This window comes from Halichoeres trimaculatus, unplaced genomic scaffold (assembly GCF_033239565.1).
Source record: "Halichoeres trimaculatus isolate MK-OKI-2021-1 unplaced genomic scaffold, fHalTri1.1 fHalTri1_scaffold_17, whole genome shotgun sequence".
NCBI lineage: Eukaryota > Metazoa > Chordata > Actinopteri > Labriformes > Labridae > Halichoeres > Halichoeres trimaculatus.
The window spans coordinates 7,866,324-7,886,088 of record NW_027437195.1 but is presented as its reverse complement, the minus strand read 5'-3'; the positions used below and the strand labels follow the sequence as shown (position 1 = coordinate 7,886,088).

The following is a 19,765-nucleotide window of genomic DNA, read 5'->3' as shown; positions in this document are numbered from 1 at the left end:
AGAAAAATAGCTCAGGACATTTGTATTATTTTTATTTTATTTTTTTTTCTTTCCAAATTCAAAATACATTTTCTGAGGCCCCCACTTTAAAAACAACATAAAGAGAATCTACTGCAACCAGAGCTGAAGAGGAGGTTTTCCCTTCAACTGAAACTCTTAAGTCAGCTGGAGGGGAAATCAAACACACAAAGCAGCTAAGTAAGGTCTGTTGCTTCTGACAATTTGAGTTGTGAAAATTGATTTGTGATGAAATCCTTTCCAAATTCAGAGAAGACATTTTTTTTTCTTCTACTGCAACAAACATATGTAAAGTCAAGTTCCTGAAACAGACATATGTAAAGATAAATTCCTTAAACAAACATATGTAAAGTCATTCATTTGAATGACCAAGCATTTGTGTGGTTCTATATCCTTTTTGGAAAAATCTTTTCCCACAGTCAGAGCCGCTGAAAGGTTTATCTTGGAGTGAACAAGCATGTGTTTGTTCAAGTCTCTTTTAAAAGTCAATCCTATATCACATTAGGGGCAATGAAGTGTTTTCTTTTGAGTGAACAAGCATATGTGTTTTCAAATTTGGTCTCTGTTTAAATCTTTTCCCACATTCAGAGCAGCTGAAAGGTTTCTCTTTTGAGTGGACAAGCATATGTGTGGTCAGTACATCTTTCCGGGAAAATCTTTTCCCACATTCGGAACAGCTGAAAGGCTTCTCTTTTGAGTGAACAAGCATATGTGTGGTAAGTACTTTTTTTAGGGAAAATCTTTTCCCACATTCAGAGCAGCTGAAAGGTCTCTCTTTTAAGTGAACAAGCATATGTGTGGTCAGTACATCTTTCCGTGAAAATCTTATCCCACATTCAGAACAGCTGAAAGGTTTCTCTTTTGAGTGAACAAGCATATGTGTGGTAAGTACTTTTTTAAGGGAAAATCTTTTCCCACATTCAGAGCAGCTGAAAGGTTTCTCACTCGAGTGAACAAGCATATGTGTTTTCAGACTTCCTTTCCGGGAAAATCTTTTCCCACATTCAGAGCAGATGAAAGGTTTCTCTTTTGAGTGAACAAGCACATGTGTGGTCAGATTTCCTTTTTGGGAAAATCTTTTCCCACATTCAGAGCAGCTGAAAGGTTTCTCACTCGAGTGAACAAGCATATGTGTTTTCAGACTTCCTTTCCGGGAAAATCTTTTCCCACATTCAGAGCAGTTGAAAGGCTTCTCTTTTGAGTGAACAAGTATATGTGTGGTTAGATTTCCTTTTTGGGAAAATCTTTTCCCACATTCAGAGCAGCTGAAAGGTTTCTCTTTTGAGTGAACAAGCATATGTCTGGTCAGTTTTTCTTTTTGGGAAAATCTTTTCCCACATTCAGAACAGCTGAAAGGTTTCTCACTTGAGTGAACAAGCATATGTCTGGTCAGTTTGTCTTTTTGGGAAAATCTTTTCCCACATTCAGAACAGATGAAAGGTTTCTCTTTTGAGTGAACAAGCATATGTCTGGTCAGTTTTTCTTTTCGGGAGAATCTTTTCCCACATTCAGAACAGCTGAAAGGTTTCTCACTTGAGTGAACAAGCATATGTGTGGTCAGACTTCCTTTCTGGGAAAATCCTTTCCCACATTCAGAGCAGATGAAAGGTTTTTCCATTGTCAGAGAAACCTCATGATTGGTATTACCAGGCTTAGGGCGATTGGGCAACTCTACAGTATCTTCCTTATTGTTTGTGGCAGATGTTTCTGAATCTGAGGTCTTTGCTGGTTCTTGTCTTCTACAGTCCTCTCCACCAGCTGCTGTGTCCATATGGTCAGTTCCTCTCTGATGAAGCAATGAGGACTCAGGTATCTCTTCATCATTTTCATTCTTCATATGGACTGAAGTGAACAGGAACTTGGTATCAGCCTCCTCCAGACCTTGAAGCTGGTCCCTTCCCTGACCGATCCACACTTCCTCCTGCTCCTCTTTAATGAGTGGGAACTCATTATCCTCCTGGTCTGGATAGGGGCTCCTCTCCTGCTGCTCAGGGGGAAGCTCCTCTTTCTTCACCTTAAGTAGCTGAACATCTGCAGGAAACAGTGAACAAATATTTATGAGATATCAGATCATTTTACCTTTATTGAAAAGAAAACCTGTAAGAAAAGAAACTCAGGATCTTCATCATCAGCTCTGCTGTTTTCCCAATAAATGGACAGATACAGACTGAGAAATATATAATGTCTTTGAAGATTACTGTTGTTACTTATTCTAAATGTCTCTTCTGTTCACATAGCAGATTTTTAGATTTAAAACATAAATTATTTCTGGTTTTAGTTACTAATACTCTCTCCATGTCTTATTACCTAAAAAGGGCTGAACTGTGAAATAAATATATCATCTAACTGATCCTGGACTTGTTTTCTGGGCTTTCTTTTTTGCCCAAATAGCTGCTTGTTGCATTCCTGTAGACAGAAACAGGTTCTGCATGTTTTCATTGGATGCTTGTTGCATTGTTTAGGGACAGGTGAGAACGGTCAGGGGTGTTGAGCTGTGAAGCATTTATTTTTAGGATGATAAGTAGAGTGTTCAAAGCCCGTGTATAAAGCTAACTACCGACACACTCACACACACACACACACACACACACACACACACACACACACACACACACACACACACACACACATGGAGGAAACACTGCACACACACACACACACACACACACACATGGAGGAAACACTACAAACATGATGAAGCGCTTCACCGTTCAGCATCCTCACCTCCTTTAAGAGCAAGAGTGACAGATTCAAACAACATGCACAAACACAAAAGTCAAACGAGTTTCAGTTACTTTGTGACAAGCAAACTAGTTCACCACTGCTTGTAGTTGATACGACATATGATCAATGTCGTAAACGCATGAGCTGTGGAGCACACGCAGCCCTGAGTCACAGAGCTGTGTGGTGTTGACACAGTTTAACTAAGTGACGAGTAGTTTTTTAACTTTAGAAACCTACAGGAGACACTAAAGTGTTGTATCTGTGAAAGAGTTTTAATAACAGATCTAACACAGAAGACTATTGGTATAGATACTGATGTATTGGTATCAAAAATTTTTAGGCAGGTTTCGCATCGATTCATAATTTTGGTATCGTGACATCACTAGTTTCCTGTCATCATTATATTTTCAGTTATGTTAACACAGTGTTTTATTATGAATAAGTGACTGAATAACCTAACATGACTGATATGTAATTACTGTTCATTATGAAGACTGTTATGGAGCAGCATAAGCACTCAACTCTAAAGCACACTACTTCATTGTTGTGTGTATTTCTTTTAGGATAAACACAGAAATTCTGCTCGCAACATTGTACCCAACAGTGGCGTCATTAGGTCTAATTTGAGGGGCTTCAGCCCCCCTAAGATATCATTAAGCCCCCTAAATAATTTGAGGTAATTCTATTTAACATACTACTCACACCTGCTGTGGTTTTCGTGGGAGATGTTAAATCCCGAACAAGTCTAGTCTTTAGAATAGCTTTTATAAATGAACAGTGAGAACTGATTCACAGTTACAGTTCAAAGCAACGCCCCCGCTCACATGCATGGGCGCCGCTGATTCGCAACTATGATTGTGAATGACTGAAAGACAGACTCAGCACATCATTTTATGTTTTGCACTACGTAGATTCATGTCTCATTTAGAGGTAAGGAAACACCAAAACGTTAAACAATCAACAAACTTGTACCCGCGACTGCCCTGCTAGATTCGTCCACTTTTACCTGTGACATGATATCAGGAGTAAAGCTATAATACAAATAGTACATGTACATTTTCTCTAGGACTAATCAAATATCACAGTTTTTTTTTTTTTTTTTTTGCTTGTCAGAGCCCCTTATTAGACTCTGATCCGAAATACAGCCCAGAGCCAACTACCTCATCAGTTCAGAGGGGACAGGCCCGAGGTCGAGCGAAAGGGGCAGTACTTAGAGGCAGCCACGCGCACTGAATCATGTGCACGCCAGTGAAATGGATGCGCAGGAGTAGGGTTGCACGATATACCGATACTTAGAAAGTATCGATACTCCCTGTTTTCAAAAAGTAAACAATACCTCGTGTTTTAAGTATCGATACTCCAAGTCAATTTTTCGTCTGAATCAGACATTTTGACTCAGGCACCCTGTGAGTCTGCAGCCACCGAGCTGGGTCCTCTCTCCTCTCTGAGGACTGGGCGGAGACTTGCTCTCTTTCCACAGTGTGTGTGTTGTTGTGAGGTTAGACAGTGAGCCTGTATTAGCTTCACGTGTCGATGCTTGGCCGTTTTCAGTCCGACAAAGTTGTTAACGTGCATCTTAATTATCCGATCTCGCGCTGACAAACTCACTGTTTGATTTCTGAAGCTGCATGCAAAAGTACAGACAGAGTCACAGACATGGGTTCAAGTTACAGCGCTCCTGTGAACCGCCGCAGCTAGTCGGAAAAGCCGGTGCATGGGGCGAAATTTGGCATTACTCTGTGTGCGAAGCCGACAGTCGGGGCGGCTTCGTAGGCTAATACACGTATCAAAGCCCGTCTGTAAAGCTTACTACCGACACACACGGAGGAAACACTACAAACATGATGAAGCACCTCACGACCGTCGTGGACTACCGTTCTGTGTTCGTGTTAAAGCTTCAAATTAAATTATCACTTAAAAGAAATAATATGCTCACCAATACGGCAAAAAAAAACCTAACAACAGCCTTCTTTTTCCACACAATGAACCACAGTAGATTCCACATTTCCAGGGGTATTCATGGTGGTTTTTGCGTTACCTGGTCAGAGCTTACGTCTATGAACCTTAGCTACTGGCTCGATTCCCTGAAACAATATCACACACACACATTTTCAGAAACTCACCTGCTCTGTGCAGCTTTATCTCAGGGATTAAAATCACATCCAGTAGTTTTCTTTGGCGCTGGAGCTCCTCTTCGTATCCAGATACTGTTCTTTGTTCTCCCAGGTCTCTGATAACCGCAGCGAGCAGCCGCCGCTCGAATAAATCTTTAAGTTCTTTAAATCTGAACATCTTCTGAAACCCAAGAGTCAAAGAAGAAAAAGATCACTAATCGAAGGTGTCTTTGTCTGAGCGGATTTTCAGTGTTTCCCACGAGGAGCGGCTCCTGCACGTTTTGACTGGAAAACTTCATCTTCTTCTGTGGTGTTTTATAGTAGTTGTCACACGCCCTCGTTGCATTACCGCCACCTAGTGGATGACATGACTTTGGCTCCAATCATCAGGACACAAACTCACACAACCTTAACATTTGTTTTACTCAACTTTTTGTTTCACTGGACTGGATTTCTCAAGGTTCAAGTATGAAAAACGCCCTAAATATCGTTTTAATGATGTTTAAAATGTCAACATTAACAAATTATTCCTTATTCATGTGAAAAAAAAAACAGTAAATGAACTGAATGTTAAACATGTTATGTGTGAATCTGGTAGCACAAAAAGCAGAGCATCAGTGTTTGAAACTCTATCTGTAATAGTGTTTGAAGCTTTCTTCTTGTGTCAACGCTTGAAAATATTAAAAAACACAACATCTAACTGATCCTGGACTTGTTTTCTGCCAAAATAGCTGCTGGTTGTATTCCTGTAGACAGAAACAGGGTCTGCATGAATTCGGGGGATGCTCGTTGCATCGTTCAGGGACAGGTGAGAACGATCAGGAGTATTGGGCTGTGAAGAGTTCTCTTTAAGGATGATAAGTACAGAGTGTGATAGGCTGTCCAGACACTATTGTGTGAATTTAGTTGAATGTGTAGAAAATGTTTTAAAGCCTAAAATTTGTCACAGCACAGAAGTTAGTATTTCCAGAAATATGCAACATGTAAATTTTCCACCTGAAAAGGACCCTGCCAGGGAGCAAGGCTGCAAACATGAGGTTATTTACATGAAGACACGTGGACCTCATGAATGTGTGAAGCATGAACCAAGCTCAACCTTTAGATATACTCTCTCTGTCACCTCTTTCAGGCTGAGTGTGTGCTGCTCCTCCATACAGAGGATAGAAGGGGCAGTTTCCACTGGTTTGACCCACCCTCCAGCTCCCAGCAGGGGCTGGGAATATGTGTCTTTCCTTGATGACGGATCAGGGCTTAAGGCCCCACACAACAAAATTGGATCCAAAATCACTTAAAACGCAGTGAAAAAGTGAAAGCGTTATCACAAACACACTCCTCTTCTGCTGCCATAGGCGAACACTGTCCACAAGCGCACCACCAGTTCGCATTGAGTCGTGGACGTGCTCCTGTTTTTTTGTTCTCGAGACAGCTCTTCGTCTCTCTCCCTCTGCATCCTTCTTTCATGGAGCTCCTCGTCCGTGTACTCAGGCTCAAACCGGTAAGGACAACCGTCATACTCAAAGTCGTAGTCTGAAGACGGTAGATGAGCTGACTTTATGATAACACTGGCGATGGATGAAAAAATATAGCCGAAATGAGCGATTTTGCAGAGATTATGTCCCGCGCTGAAGCTCCCTTGCTGTGGCCTCGGCTAAGTGCGGCTAAAATCGGTTGGTTCTAAATAACTTCTGAAGGACTCCGAGCTGCACGATGTTTGTCTGAGTGAGTATATGAGCATGCACACACCTATAAATAAGGTCCAAGTGTCAAAAAACTGGAGTTGCCGTTTAAGTCCTCCATTTATAATTTTGTCCTTTATTTTTTTTTCTTTTAAACCATAAACCACTCACAAAACATTGTACCCCATCCTATCTTACATTTTTTCTAACAGGGATTTATTTTCATCGTACTAAAAATTTCCTTTAATTTCATTAATCGCACTTTCATTCATTTCATTCACAATAACACTTCCCTCATTCAATCAAACTTTCGTTTTTGGTGACACTGTCACAAGGGAGCACAGTCTTCTGATCCTGTGGATAGGGGAGGATCTTCTACCTGGAGGTGTGACGTTCAACTATGAAACCAATGCTACCTGATCACCACCTCATCAGACAATGAGAAGACTATAACTGTAACTGTAATACAAACAACAATTAGCTAGCTTCACAAAATGGCCCTTTGTAACGGTCATTTCACTGACTTTACAGCTCTGTTTGTGCCACTGTGTGCAGAGAATAACTGTATGATGCATTCATGGTGTACCTGTGGCTGACAGCATTGTTGTTTTCACTTTTTCCAGGGAAAACGTTTCTTACAAGGAAATTAATGATGTAGAAATGTTCATTTGTAGCTAGATACAAATAAGAATCCAACATGACACAGGCCTGTTTGACTGCATGGTTTCGATCAGCACGGCAGTGGTCTATATTATTCTTTCAATATTGTTTCATACTACTGATACAAAGTGATTTTAACAAAACCATAAATAAAGGATAAATGAGTAAATAGGATTCAGAATAACAGGAAATATAAAAATGGATCTCCATGTCAAGCTTTGAGAATGAAATGTAGCATCTCTGTATAAAAACAGTTAGCTAGCCAAGAGTTAGCTTTGTTTGAAACATGGTCTGGTTGACATCTTGATTCCCTCACATCAAAATAAAAAAGTTCTATATTTATATCTTAACTTTAAGTAAATCCTACACCTAGCCTCAGAAATTGTCCAGACAAGAATCTTAATCAAACATTTCTACACAAAGAACATGTGACGGGCATGTTAGCCAAACCTGTGTTTTCCTCACAGGCTAATTCCATTTGAAGAAGCCTCCACTTTTAGTTTATAAGGTTTCACTGACGCACATTGTGGGGAGATATTTTATATAGACAGTCTAAAATATGTTACACCTGTATGGTTATTCATCAACACACAGGCCACTTACACCCACAGGTGTTTGTTGTCCATCAGCGGTCTGCTGAGGGCCATTTCAGAGCTGCTCGAGGTCCACCAGAGAGTTTTTAGAGCAGCTCTTTCTCCTTTTTCTTTCTCTGTTGAAGATATCTATCCAGCGCGAGGTGAGTTTTAAAAACAACTTTCAATCTCTAACCATGTATCCATAAACAGTAAATATGCAACAAAACTGAACTGTGACTCACATCTTAATCTTCCAACCAAAATACAAGCAGTGGTTAACTAATTCAGTCTATGTCATATCTGTGTTACAAAGAATATAATTACTGGTGTTATTTGTGAACGTTAAAACAAAGTATTTGAAAAAACAGCAGAAAAAAAAAAGCTCAGGACATTATTATCATTTTTCTTTTATTTCCAGATTTCAGTGACTTTCAGTCCAAAACACAGAAGAACTGGAATGAAAAAAAATATTTAAAAAATTCAGATAAGCCTGTTATTCTACTAATGAAACAAACATGTAAAGTCAAAGTCCTAAACAAACATACATAAGGTCATTCATTGAAATGACCAAGCATTTGTGTGGTTTGATTTCCTTTCTGGGAAAATCTTTTCCCACAGGCAGAGAGGCTGAAAGGTTTTTCTTTTGTGTGAACAAGCATGTGTTTACTCAAATCTCTAATAAGAGTAAATTCTTTATCACATTCAAGGCAATAAAGGGTTTTCTTTTGAGTGAACAAGCATATGTTTTTCTAGATTTGGTCTCTGTATAAATACTTTCCCACATTCAGAGCAGCTGAAAGGCTTCTCTTTTGAGTGAACAAGCATATGTTTTATCAGATTTGGTCTCTGATTAAATCCTCTCCCACATTCAGAGCAGCTGAAAGGTCTTTCTTTTGAGTGAACAAGCATATGTGTGGTCAGTGTATCTTTTCGAGAAAATCTTTTCCCACATTCAGAGCAGCTTAAAGATTTCTCTTTTGAGTGAACAAGCATATGTGAGGTCAGATTTCCTTTTTGAGAAAATCTGTTCCCACATTCAGAGCAGCTGAAAGGTTTCTCTTTCGAGTGAACAAGCATATGTGTTTTCAGATATATTTTTCGGGAAAATCTCTTCCCACATTCAGAGCAGCTGAAAGGTTTCTCTTTTGAGTGAACAGCTTTATGTTTTGTCAGACCACCTTTTTGGGAAAATCTCTTCCCACATTCAGAGCAGCTGAAAGGTTTCTCTTTTGAGTGAACAAGCATATGTTTTGTCAGACTTCCTTCATGGAAAAAACTTTTTCCACATTCAGAGCAGCTGAAACGTTTCTCTTTTGAGTGAACAAGCATATGTTCTTTAAGACTTCCTTTATGGATAAAACTTTTTCCACATTCAGAACAGCTAAATGGTTTCTCACCTGAATGAACAAGCATATGTGCATTCAGATTTCCTTTTTGAGAAAATCTTTTCCCACATTCAGAGCAGCTGAATGGTTTCTCTTTTGAGTGAACAAGCATATGTGTGGTCAGTACATCTTTCCGGGAAAATCTTTTCCCACATTCAGAGCAGCTGAAGGGTTTCTCACCTGAGTGAGCAAGCACATGTGTGGTCAGATTTTGTTTTTGAGAAAATCTTTTACCACATTCAGAGCAGCTGAAAGGTTACTCTTTTGAGTGAACAAGCATATGTTGGGTAAGTTTGTCTTTTCTGGGAAATCTTTTTCCACATTCAGAGCAGCTGAAGGGTTTCTCTTTTGAGTGAACAAGCATATGTCTGGTCAGTTTTTGTTTTCGGGAGAATCTTTTCCCACATTCAGAGCAGCTGAAAGGTTTGTCTTTTGAGTGAACAAGCATATGTTTTGTCAGACTTCCTTCATGGAAAAAACTTTTTCCACATTCAGAACAGCTGAAGGGTTTCTCTTTTGAGTGAACAAGCATATGTGCATTCAGACTTCCTTTATGGATAAATCTTTTTCCACATTCAGAACAGCTAAATGGTTTCTCACCTGAGTGAACAAGCACATGTGAGGTCAGATTTCGTTTTTGAGAAAATCTTTTCCCACATTCAGAGCAGCTGAAAGGTTTCTCTTTTGAGTGAACAAGAATATGTTTGGTCAGTGTATCTTTTATGGGAAATCTTTTTCCACATTCAGAGCAGCTGAAGGGTTTCTCTTTTGAGTGAACAAGCATATGTGTGGTCTGATGTCCTTTTCGGGTAAATCCTTTCCCACATTCAGAACAGCTGAAAGGTTTCTCTTTTGAGTGAACAAGCATGTGTGTTTTCAGACTTCCTTTATGGATAAAACTTTTTCCACATTCAGAACAGCTAAATGGTTTTTCACCTGAGTGAACAAGCACATGTGAGGTCAGATTTCGTTTTTGAGAAAATCTTTTCCCACATTCAGAGCAGCTGAAAGGTTTCTCTTTTGAGTGAACAAGCATATGTTTGGTCAGTGTGTCTTTTATGGGAAATCTTTTTCCACATTCAGAACAGCTGAAGGGTTTCTCTTTTGAGTGAACAAGCATATGTGTGGTCTGATGTCCTTTTCGGGAAAATCCTTTTCCACCTTCAGAGCTGCTGAAAGGTTTTTTCAATGTCAGAGAAACCTCATGATTGGTTTTACCAGGCTTGGGATGATTGTGCAACTCTACAGTATCTTCCTTATTGTTTGAGGCAGATGCTTCTGAATCTGAGGTCTTTGCTGGTTCTGGTCTTCCACAGTCCTCTCCACCAGCTGCTGTGTCCATATGATCAGTTCCTCTCTGATGAAGCAATGAGGACTCAGGTATCTCTTCATCATTTTCATTAGTGAACAGGACATTGGTATCAGCCTCCTCCAGACCTTGAAGCTGCTCCCTTCCCTGACCGATCCACACTTCCTCCTGCCCCTCGTTAATGAGTGGGGACTCATTATCCTCCTGGTCTGGATAGGGGCTCCTCTCCTGCTGCTCAGGGGGAAGCTCCTCTTTCTTCACCTTAAGTAGCTGAACATCTGCAGGAAACAGTGAACAAATATTAATGAGATATCAGATCATTTTACCTTTGTTGAAACGCAAACCTGTAAGAAAAAAAACTCAGGATCTTCATCATCAGCTCTGCTGTTTTCCCAATAAATGGACAGATACAGACTGAGAAATATATAATGTCTTTGAAGATTACTGTTGTTACTTACTCTAAATGTCTCTTCTGTTCACATAGCAGATTTTTAGATTTAAAACATAAATTATTTCTGGTTTTAGTTACTAATACTCTCTCCATGTCTTATTACCTAAAAAGGGCTGAACTGTGAAATAAATATATCATCTAACTGATCCTGGACTTGTTTTCTGGGCTTTCTTTTTTGCCCAAATAGCTGCTTGTTGCATTCCTGTAGACAGAAACAGGTTCTGCATGTTTTCATGGGATGCTTGTTGCATTGTTTAGGGACAGGTGAGAACGGTCAGGGGTGTTGGTTTCCTGTAGGGTTGCACGATATACAGATACTAAGAAAATATTGATACTCCCTGTTTTCAAACAGTAAACATTACCATGTGTTTTAAGATTCGATACTCCAAGTCAATTTTTCGTCTGAATCAGAGACATTTTGACTCAGGCAACTTGTGAGCCTGCAGCCACTGAGCTGGGTCCTCTCCCCTCTCTGAGGAGTGGGCAGAGACTTGTTCTCTTTCCAAAGTGTGTGTGTTGTTGCAAAGTTAGACAGTGAGCCTGTATTAGCTACGTGTGTTGATGCTGGGCCGTTTTCAGTCCGACAAAGTTGTTAACGAGCATCTCAATTATCCAATCTCTTGCTGGCTAGCTCACTGTTTGATTTCTTAAGCAGCATGCGATCGTACGGATTCAGTAACAGACATAGCTTCCAGTTCCAGCGCTCCTGTGAACCGACCGCAGCTCGTCGGAAAAGCCGGTGCACGGAGCTAAATTTGGCATTACTCTGTTTGCAAAGCAGCGGCTTTAAAAGCTAATACACGTTTCAAAGCCCGTCTATAAAGCTTACTACCGACACACACACACACGGAGGAAACACTACAAACATGATGAAGCGTTTCACCGTTCAGCATCCTCACCTCCTTTAAGAGCAAGAGTGAAAGATTCAAACAACATGCACAAACACAAAAGTCAAACGAGTTTCACTTACTTTGTGACAAGCAAACTAGTTCACCACTGCTTGTAGTTGATACGACATATGATCAATGTCATAAACACATGAGCTGTGGAGCACACGCAGCCCAGAGTCACAGAGCTGTGTGGTGTTGACACAGTTTAACTAAGTGACGAGTAGTTTTTTCACTTTAGAAACCTACAGGAGACACTAAAGTGTTGTATCTGTGAAAGAGTTTTAATAACACAGATCTAACACAGAAGAGTATTCATGTTAAAAGTGTGCTATTCAGTGTCTCACCACATAGTGTAGGCTAAACTACAGTGTGCTGAGCATGAAAACAATAGATGTATGTTTAAGTGTCACGGGATTATTTTACCTGCTCTTTACTGTACAACAATTATTATTCTCTGGTTTTCTTCTTAGTTAAATTATACTTGAGAACAATAAATGAGTTCAGGTTCCCTCCAGGACTTGATTCTGCATGTAAACTATAAAACTTAATGTGTGTGTGTGTGTTTGTTTGTGAAATATTAGCACAATTTAAAAATCTCCCTTAGCCACACAGACACACAAACAGATGTCAGAAAACTCACTGGAGGCGGCCTTCCTGTCAAGCTGCTTATTTTATTCATTTTCTGATGTTTTAGGTTTTACCATGGTATCGATATCGAAGTATCTGTATCGAAATTTTTTTGGCAGGTATCGTATCGATTCCTAATTTCGGTATCGTGAAATCACTAGTTTCCTGTCATCATTATATTTTCAGTTTTGTTAACACAGTGTTTTATTATGAATAAGTGACTGAATAACCTAACATGACTGATATGTAATTACTGTTCATGATGAAGACTGTTATGGAGCAGCATAAGCACTCAACTCTAAAGCACACTACTTCATTGTTGTGTGTATTTCTTTTAGGATAAACACAGAAATTCTGCTCGCAACATTGTACCCAACAGTGGCGTCATTAGGCCTAATTTGAGGGGCTGAAGCCCCCCTAAAATATCATTAAGCCCCCTAAATAATTTGAGGTAATTCTATTTAACATACTACTCACACCTGCTGTGGTTTTCGTGGGAGATGTTAAATCCCGAACAAGTCTAGTCTTTAGAATAGCTTTTATAAATGAACAGTGAGAACTGATTCACAGTTACAGTTTGTTCTGTTTGCATTCAGTAATGGCTTGGAAACAAAGGGCTGACACAGAACAGCAAATTGGTTCTTTTTGTTTAAAAGTGCTGTTCAAAAGAGTCGACTCGTTCGAGAACGTCCCATCTCCGGTGAAAACCATTGTGGTACTAGGACAACAAAAGTTGCGAAACAAAGCCTCTGTTTAGTAGTGGAAGAAGATAATACTTTGATAGTAGAAGCTAGCTTAACTAATGAGGTAAGAACAACTCACAAAGGGCACACAAGACTGTTTGGAGGGCTGAAAAGTTTATCTGATGATGAGGCAGAGACAGGTTAAACTTTCATATTGACTCCCAGTGTTTGAGCTAAGCTAGGAGCGGTGGACAGGCTTTATCCGTCTCTTCCTCCTTGTTACTGGACAGAAAGTCAAAAGGATGGAGGCTATCTTCTTGTCATGGACTTGGGAGTAAAGCAAGACACAAGAAGTCCTTATTTAAACCATCAATAAAGAATAGATATCAGGAAGTTTTTCCAAAAAGTAAGTATTTATTACTGATGGTAGTTAACATTTAACTCTAGCCCTCGCTAACAGTAGATTATGATTATTGATTTTTAATATAACGATAATAATAAATTAACAATAGTCACTTCGCCATCCCTATTGATATGTATGAGTCAGGGCAGAGGAGCACAGGGTGAGTCTAAAGATAGAGTAATTTGTCTGTAGGACATGGAAAATAAATAAAATACAATTTGAATAAGTAATATGGTAAAATGAGATAGCCTTACACTCGATGGGTAATAAAAACAGCTGAAGCAGAGCAGGTCATTAAATTAGAAGTAATAGATCTTGTCTTCAAAGGAGAAATAAAACAGGTTAAGAGGATTTAAATGAATAAAATGAGAACAATAATTTATACTAAATACAATCAGCTAAAAGCCAGACTAAAAAGGCAGGTCTTGAGTTTACTTGAAAAAATATGAACAGTAGGAGCGACCCTCAGGTCTTAAGGTAGGCTTTTCCACAGACCGGGGCCATAATAATATAAAGAGGCTTCCCCATATGTTTTAGTTCTAACTTTAGGTACCATTAAAGACGACTACCTGCAGACCTGAGAGCCCTACTTGGTTCTCTGGCGTGCATTAGATTGGTCGAATGCACGCCAGTTGACAGTTAGTTCGGCAAGTTAAATCACCATTGTATCACTCCGCTTGTTACCATAGCAACGCATCACACACATTTCAATGCATGCTAGAGCAGCCTGCGCTCCTACTGGGCCCCGTCTCTAAAGCCTGGCTCACACTACAGGACTCTCGCCCCGATTTAACCCAGATTCGGTCCTCCCGACAATTGGGGAAGAAATCTGGTCGGGGGCTAAATCGGCCCGACTTTCAGCCAAGATTATCTTCTAGTGTGAGCGGTTGACAGATGAATCTTTAGCCCCACGATCGTCTCACAGACTCATCTGAGCCGCCACGATAATTTTCAAACATGTTTGATATTTATCTTGATGATTACGACATTCATTCTCACTGAGGATGACAACAGACAATTAGAAAGAGCCCCAGAGACCGGACATCAGACAACAAACGCAGGCTCAAAGTGCAACTGAAAGGCTCCAGGTCAGCTGACTGCGCGCTCCACTGGCCCACCCGAGCCAGTTCAATAATGCCTTTAAAAATAACACATAATCATGCCATTTTCATGCAGTGCAAACTGTTGTTTTATCAGTGATGGGTGTGAAATCATGCCATTATTGGCTGATACAGCAACAGTTTCACCTCTGTCCCTCTGCGTGCTGCAGACAGCTCCGCTTCTCTCTCCTCCTGTCCCACCAGTGCGCTAAAAACCTCAGATCAAACAACTGAGCAAATGTGGTCCATCACTCTCTCTGGTCAAATAATCTTGTTGAAATCTTGTAGTGTGTGGTGGTCAGTATTTACAAATCTTGTAGGTAGTGCGTGCTTAAGATTTAAGAGAAGATGATCTGTGAAGATTCTCCTTATGTGTGAGATACCCGATTTCAGAATCTTTGGGGATTTTTAAAATCCTGTAGTGTGAGCCAGGCTTAAATGACAGGAAGAATTGGGGCAAAATTCTGTCTACGGGCTCAGCAAATGACTCAGCAGCATCCCTGCCACAGAAAAATTCCAGCAAGGAAAACGCTCCAGTGTCTTTAAATAATTGCACAATCAGTGGGAATATTCAGTTAAACTTTGCTTTTATCTTGACAACGATCGCTAAGACGAAAGAACTTTTTTGGCTGACCAACAAAAAAACTGTTACTATATTTGAGCACATTTATCAAGTTTACAGCAATTATTCATTATTTCTTTTAAAGTTTACAGTTTGTGGAACCATGGTATAAGCTGATTGAACAACGAGGAAGCGTGCATTAGACCATTCTTAGGCACTCTGCGGAGTAACACCACTCCACGTCGTGCCTTAGAACGGTCTAATGCACGCTTCCTCGTTGTTTGATCCTTACTTGATATCAAGCAGAGGTGTGGTGTTGGATGAGCAGAAGTCAAAACTACCACCCATGGCCAGGAATAATTAATCAAAGTGTATTAATAGTATGTGGAAAATGTTGAAATATGCATTCTCCAGATAAATATATGAGACTTTGCTGTTTAATTTGTCCAGATTTCTACAGCAAAAATGCTTGATATCAAGCAGAGGTGTAGTCTTGGATGAGCAGAAGTCAAAAATACCACCCATAGCCATGAATTATTAATCCAACTGTATTTACAGTAAGAAAAAAATTGAGAAATGTGCAACATCCTGGTACAAATATGAGATTTTGCTGTTTAATTTCTTCAGATCGGTACAGAAAAAATGTTTGATTTATGTACAGGTGTAGTGTTGGATGAGTAAAAGTCAAATATACCATCCCCAGCCAGGAATTATTGATCAAACTGTATTTACAGTCAGTCAAAAATGGTGAAATATGCATTCTCCTGGTATAAATATGATACTTTGCTATTTTCTTTTTCCAGATTGGTGCAGTAAAAACTTGATGATTTAATGATCAAAAGTGTTGTGCATCACACAAAATCTAAGAAAACAAAGCCTCTGTGTTATATTTGAATCAGAACTTTATTTAGCATAGCCTGTCGAGTATCTGTCTCCTCGTTGTTGCAGTAAAAAAGGTATATGAACGACATTAATTTGTATCCCTTTATTTTGAAAAGCGGAAGTACAAACAGCGTGACGCATCTACGTAATGCTGTTAACGGTTGCGCACTCGAAATGTAAGCGTGGCTCATTTGACCGCGAACGTGGAAAGTGCGGCTGGCTTGATCGCAGTTAGACTACCGTGTTGTGTTCGTGTTAAAGCTTAAAAATAAATGATCAATTAGAAGAAATAGTACGATCACCAAAACACCACAAAGCTCACATCAGCCTTCCTTTCCCACAAAATGAATCAACAGAAGATTCCACATTTCCAGGGGTATTCATGGTGGTTTTTGCATTACCTGGTCAGAGCTTAAGTCAGTGAACCTTAGCTACTGGCTCGATTCCCTGAAACAATATCACACACACACATTTTCAGAAACTCACCTGCTCTGTGCAGCTTTATCTCAGGGATTAAAATCACATCCAGTAGTTTTCTTTGGCGCTGGAGCTCCTCTTCGTATCCAGATACTGTTCTTCGTCCTCCCAGGTCTCTGATTACCGCAGCGTGCAGCCGCCGCTCGAATAAATCTTTAAGTTCTTTAAATCTGAACATCTTCTGAAACCCAAGAGTCAAAGAAGAAAAAGATCACTAGTCGAAGGTGTCTTTGTCTGAGCGGATTTTCAGAGTTCCCCACGAGGAGCGGCTCGTTTTAAGGGAAAACTTCCTCCTTCTTCTTCTTCTGGCTTCCGGTAGGCTGTACGCGGGCGCGTAATGCTGCCCTCCACAGGCCGATGACAGCTTATATTCTTACATACAGTCCACTGGAGTGAAGATATTTCAGCACTGCTCTAGCCACTAGTTCAGTTCTGTTCCGCTCTGTACCGAAAATTGATTGGATAGAAAAGCTTGATAAACCCAGGTCAGACAAACAGCTGTTGTCGTTCTCTTTTATAGTGGCTCCATGATAAAATGACATGTTGAACTGTTTCCGGGCTGCCACGCTGACATAACCCATCCGGGTGTTTTCCAACCACCTTTTAAATCACTGCCCAAGTCTGAGTCTTGTTAAGACAATGTCACCCCTGTGACCAGAATTTAATTTCCACCTCTTGCTTTTAATTGAGGTCTGCAAAGAGAAGAAACGTCGACCTTTAAGCTCCTCTGCCCATTCTATCTGCCACTGGGCTTCAAGCTTATCCTTACACATGCTGTAACATTCACACTTTCCCAGTGGGATATTTAGTTCTATGTTTTCCCTAAGCAGAGACTCCTTAGCCAATGCATCAGCCATTTCATCGCCCTCAACACCTGAGTGTCTGGGCATCCACACAAAGCACACCAGACATCCTGATCTTTCGACTCTAGAAAGGCAGCACAAGCACTCCAGCAAAATGTCAGGACGGGCCCTGGACCTCCCATCTTTCAGAGACATGAGAGCAGCCGCAGAATCAGAACAGATTTACTATTTAACCCTTCTAAAACCACGGGATCACCGGTGACACCGCTGCACAAGTGTTTTTCAAATTACCGTAACTCCTCGCTACCTCGTGCAGTTTTTAATAATTCAAAGTGCCCCTGAAAGCGGTGAAACGGGGCTTTCTGGTGGTATTACATACATTACGGTAATGACTGAGTGCTTCGTGTGGAGGGAGTGGGAACGAGCAGGAGGAGTGGGCGGCGCTTGTGTGAGAGAGCGGAGTGCTCAAATCAACTTTCGGTTCACTTTCTTGGAGTTTAGGAGAGTTTTAGAGGTGTGATCTGTGTAAACAAATACGAATCTTGTAAATGATAGTTTGCCTCGAAGTGATTTTGTCATGTTTTTGCATGTTTTTACTTTTTTGATCGAGTTCTTCACTGTTTTTTTTCCGCATTTTTGCTAGTTTTTTGGTGTGTCGCCATGTTTTTGTAGTTTTGCCATTGTGTATTGTTATTGCCATTGTTTGTCAAGTGGGTCTCTGTCTTCAGGTGGACAGGAACTGTTTCAGAGTCTACCACTGCTAAAATAATAATAATAATAAAAATGCCCGGTTTTTTGATGACTTGGACTCAGACAGCTCCAGAAATGTGAAACTAAGTTGTTGAAAAATTGTTTTAATTAAATATTTGCAATCTCAGAAATGTTCAATCTGCACTTTTCAAGAATTTATATAAAGAAAATGGAAGAAAATTCGATTCTGTTTTCGTCCTTTTCCTTTAACACTCAGTTTTAGGTATTTTAATACATAAATAAGAATGGTAAATACTTGACAGAGTTTGAAACTTCTACTTCCCCTGGAAAAGGGGTGTAAATGATTTACACATAGGGCATTTTTTGACAAAATTATTGACAAAAATAGACAAAAAGACCAGGCGCTTTAATAAAAATAGCTATTGTCACGTAGCTGAATGCTCAATCCACTCCAGAGCACATAAGATTGCTTTTAGCTCAGCTGTGACCACAGCCACCTTGTCTGAAATACGGATGCTCCGCTGGAATTGTCCCCCGGCCACATACACCCCTAGGCCTGTCTTCCCTGATACAGGGTCCTTAGAGCCATCTGTGAAAATATGAACATGCTGATCAAAATCATTAAGGAACTCGTCCACTTGTTCATTCGAGATATTTTTACTGCTTTCAAGAGACGAATCAACCACCGGCTCACGGAGCTGCCAGAACGGCTGTGGAGACCACACACTTCCAGACACCTCAATCTGGGCTAACCCAATACTATCTGCTTTTTGCTTTACAAGGTGGAAGAAATTAGTCTTCTTATCTTCCTCTGAGAACTCCCATGAATCCTCCAAAATACATTTAACTGCTGAGCTACATATGGTGCCCCTTAACTTTGCCCAGTAATGGAACCCCAGTTTGTCTCTGCAGATTCTTCCCCCATCTCGACCAATAGAGCTGGGATAGAAGTCGTTCTGAAGGCTCCACAGCATACTCTCAAGGCCTTAGCCTGGACCTGGAGAGAGTCGTTTTGGCAGCCACCCCAACACATCCATAGTCAAAATTTGATTTTATCATGGCTTGATAAAACATTAACAATGTGTCCCTCTCAGCACCCCAATCACTCCCAGCTAGGCTACGGAGGATATTGATTACTTTTTCACATTTACTTATAACTTTACGAATGTGATAGTTCCATGTGAGCCTTACATCCATCTATAGCCCCAAAAATTTTAATTCCTTAACCCTTTCCTTAACCCTTTCCAATGGGCACCCATACACAGAGATACTTAGCTCTGGGATTTTCCTCTTGTTTCCAAATATCATGAAATTGCTCTTGGCAGTAGAAATTCTAAATCCCCATTTGTTTGCCCACAGGACAACCTGATCCACTGCCCCTTGCATCTGCTCAAAGATATAGTTAATATTTCTCCCTCTCTTCCATAAAGCCCCATCGTCCGGAAATAGAGACTTCCCAAAACTAGAGGGGACTTGTTGAAAAATGTCATTTTTCATGGTGTTGAATAAAACTGGAGAAATAACTGAGCCTTGAGGAGTACCATTCTCAATGCCCACTACCGTAGACAACTCCCCTCCAACTCTGACTTGAATTGATCTGTTATTAATAAAATCCTTTATCCAGTAGAACATTTTGCCTCTAATGCCTGCACCATGGAGCTTGATGAGCAGGCCATCCTTCCATATGAAATCATATGCTTTCTCAATGTCTAGAA

At 40.3% G+C, this 19,765-nt stretch overlaps 2 protein-coding genes across 2 annotated transcripts; both read right to left on the bottom strand.

Moving 5' to 3' along the window:
- Nucleotides 1-414: 414 nt before the first annotated feature.
- LOC141806202 (uncharacterized) lies at nucleotides 415-5,129 on the bottom strand. The gene is made up of 2 exons (XM_074691530.1): nucleotides 4,866-5,129; nucleotides 415-2,049 (listed from the first exon to the last, which is right to left on the bottom strand). Exons 1-2 carry the CDS (start codon nucleotides 5,032-5,034, stop codon nucleotides 515-517), a joined length of 1,704 nt encoding a protein of 567 aa, XP_074547631.1. The 5' UTR covers nucleotides 5,035-5,129; the 3' UTR covers nucleotides 415-514.
- Nucleotides 5,130-8,273: 3,144 nt separating this feature from the next.
- Nucleotides 8,274-17,113, bottom strand: LOC141806203 (uncharacterized). Its single transcript, XM_074691531.1, has 2 exons — nucleotides 16,546-17,113; nucleotides 8,274-10,739 (listed from the first exon to the last, which is right to left on the bottom strand). Exons 1-2 carry the CDS (start codon nucleotides 16,712-16,714, stop codon nucleotides 9,409-9,411), a joined length of 1,500 nt encoding a protein of 499 aa, XP_074547632.1. The 5' UTR covers nucleotides 16,715-17,113; the 3' UTR covers nucleotides 8,274-9,408.
- Between the last annotated feature and the right edge of the window lie 2,652 nt (nucleotides 17,114-19,765).

What these genes read in the sequence shown, in the direction of transcription:
- LOC141806202 (XM_074691530.1), bottom strand. Translation starts at nt 5,034, where the DNA reads ATGTTCAGATTTAAAGAACTTAAAGATTTATTCGAGCGGCGGCTGCTC. An exon ending in GATAAAGCTGCACAGAGCAG is followed by an intron (nt 2,050 to 4,865) that starts GTGAGTTTCTGA and finishes TGTTTCCTGCAG; the next exon opens with ATGTTCAGCTACTTAAGGTG.
- LOC141806203 (XM_074691531.1), bottom strand. Translation starts at nt 16,714, where the DNA reads ATGTTCAGATTTAAAGAACTTAAAGATTTATTCGAGCGGCGGCTGCAC. An exon ending in GATAAAGCTGCACAGAGCAG is followed by an intron (nt 10,740 to 16,545) that starts GTGAGTTTCTGA and finishes TGTTTCCTGCAG; the next exon opens with ATGTTCAGCTACTTAAGGTG.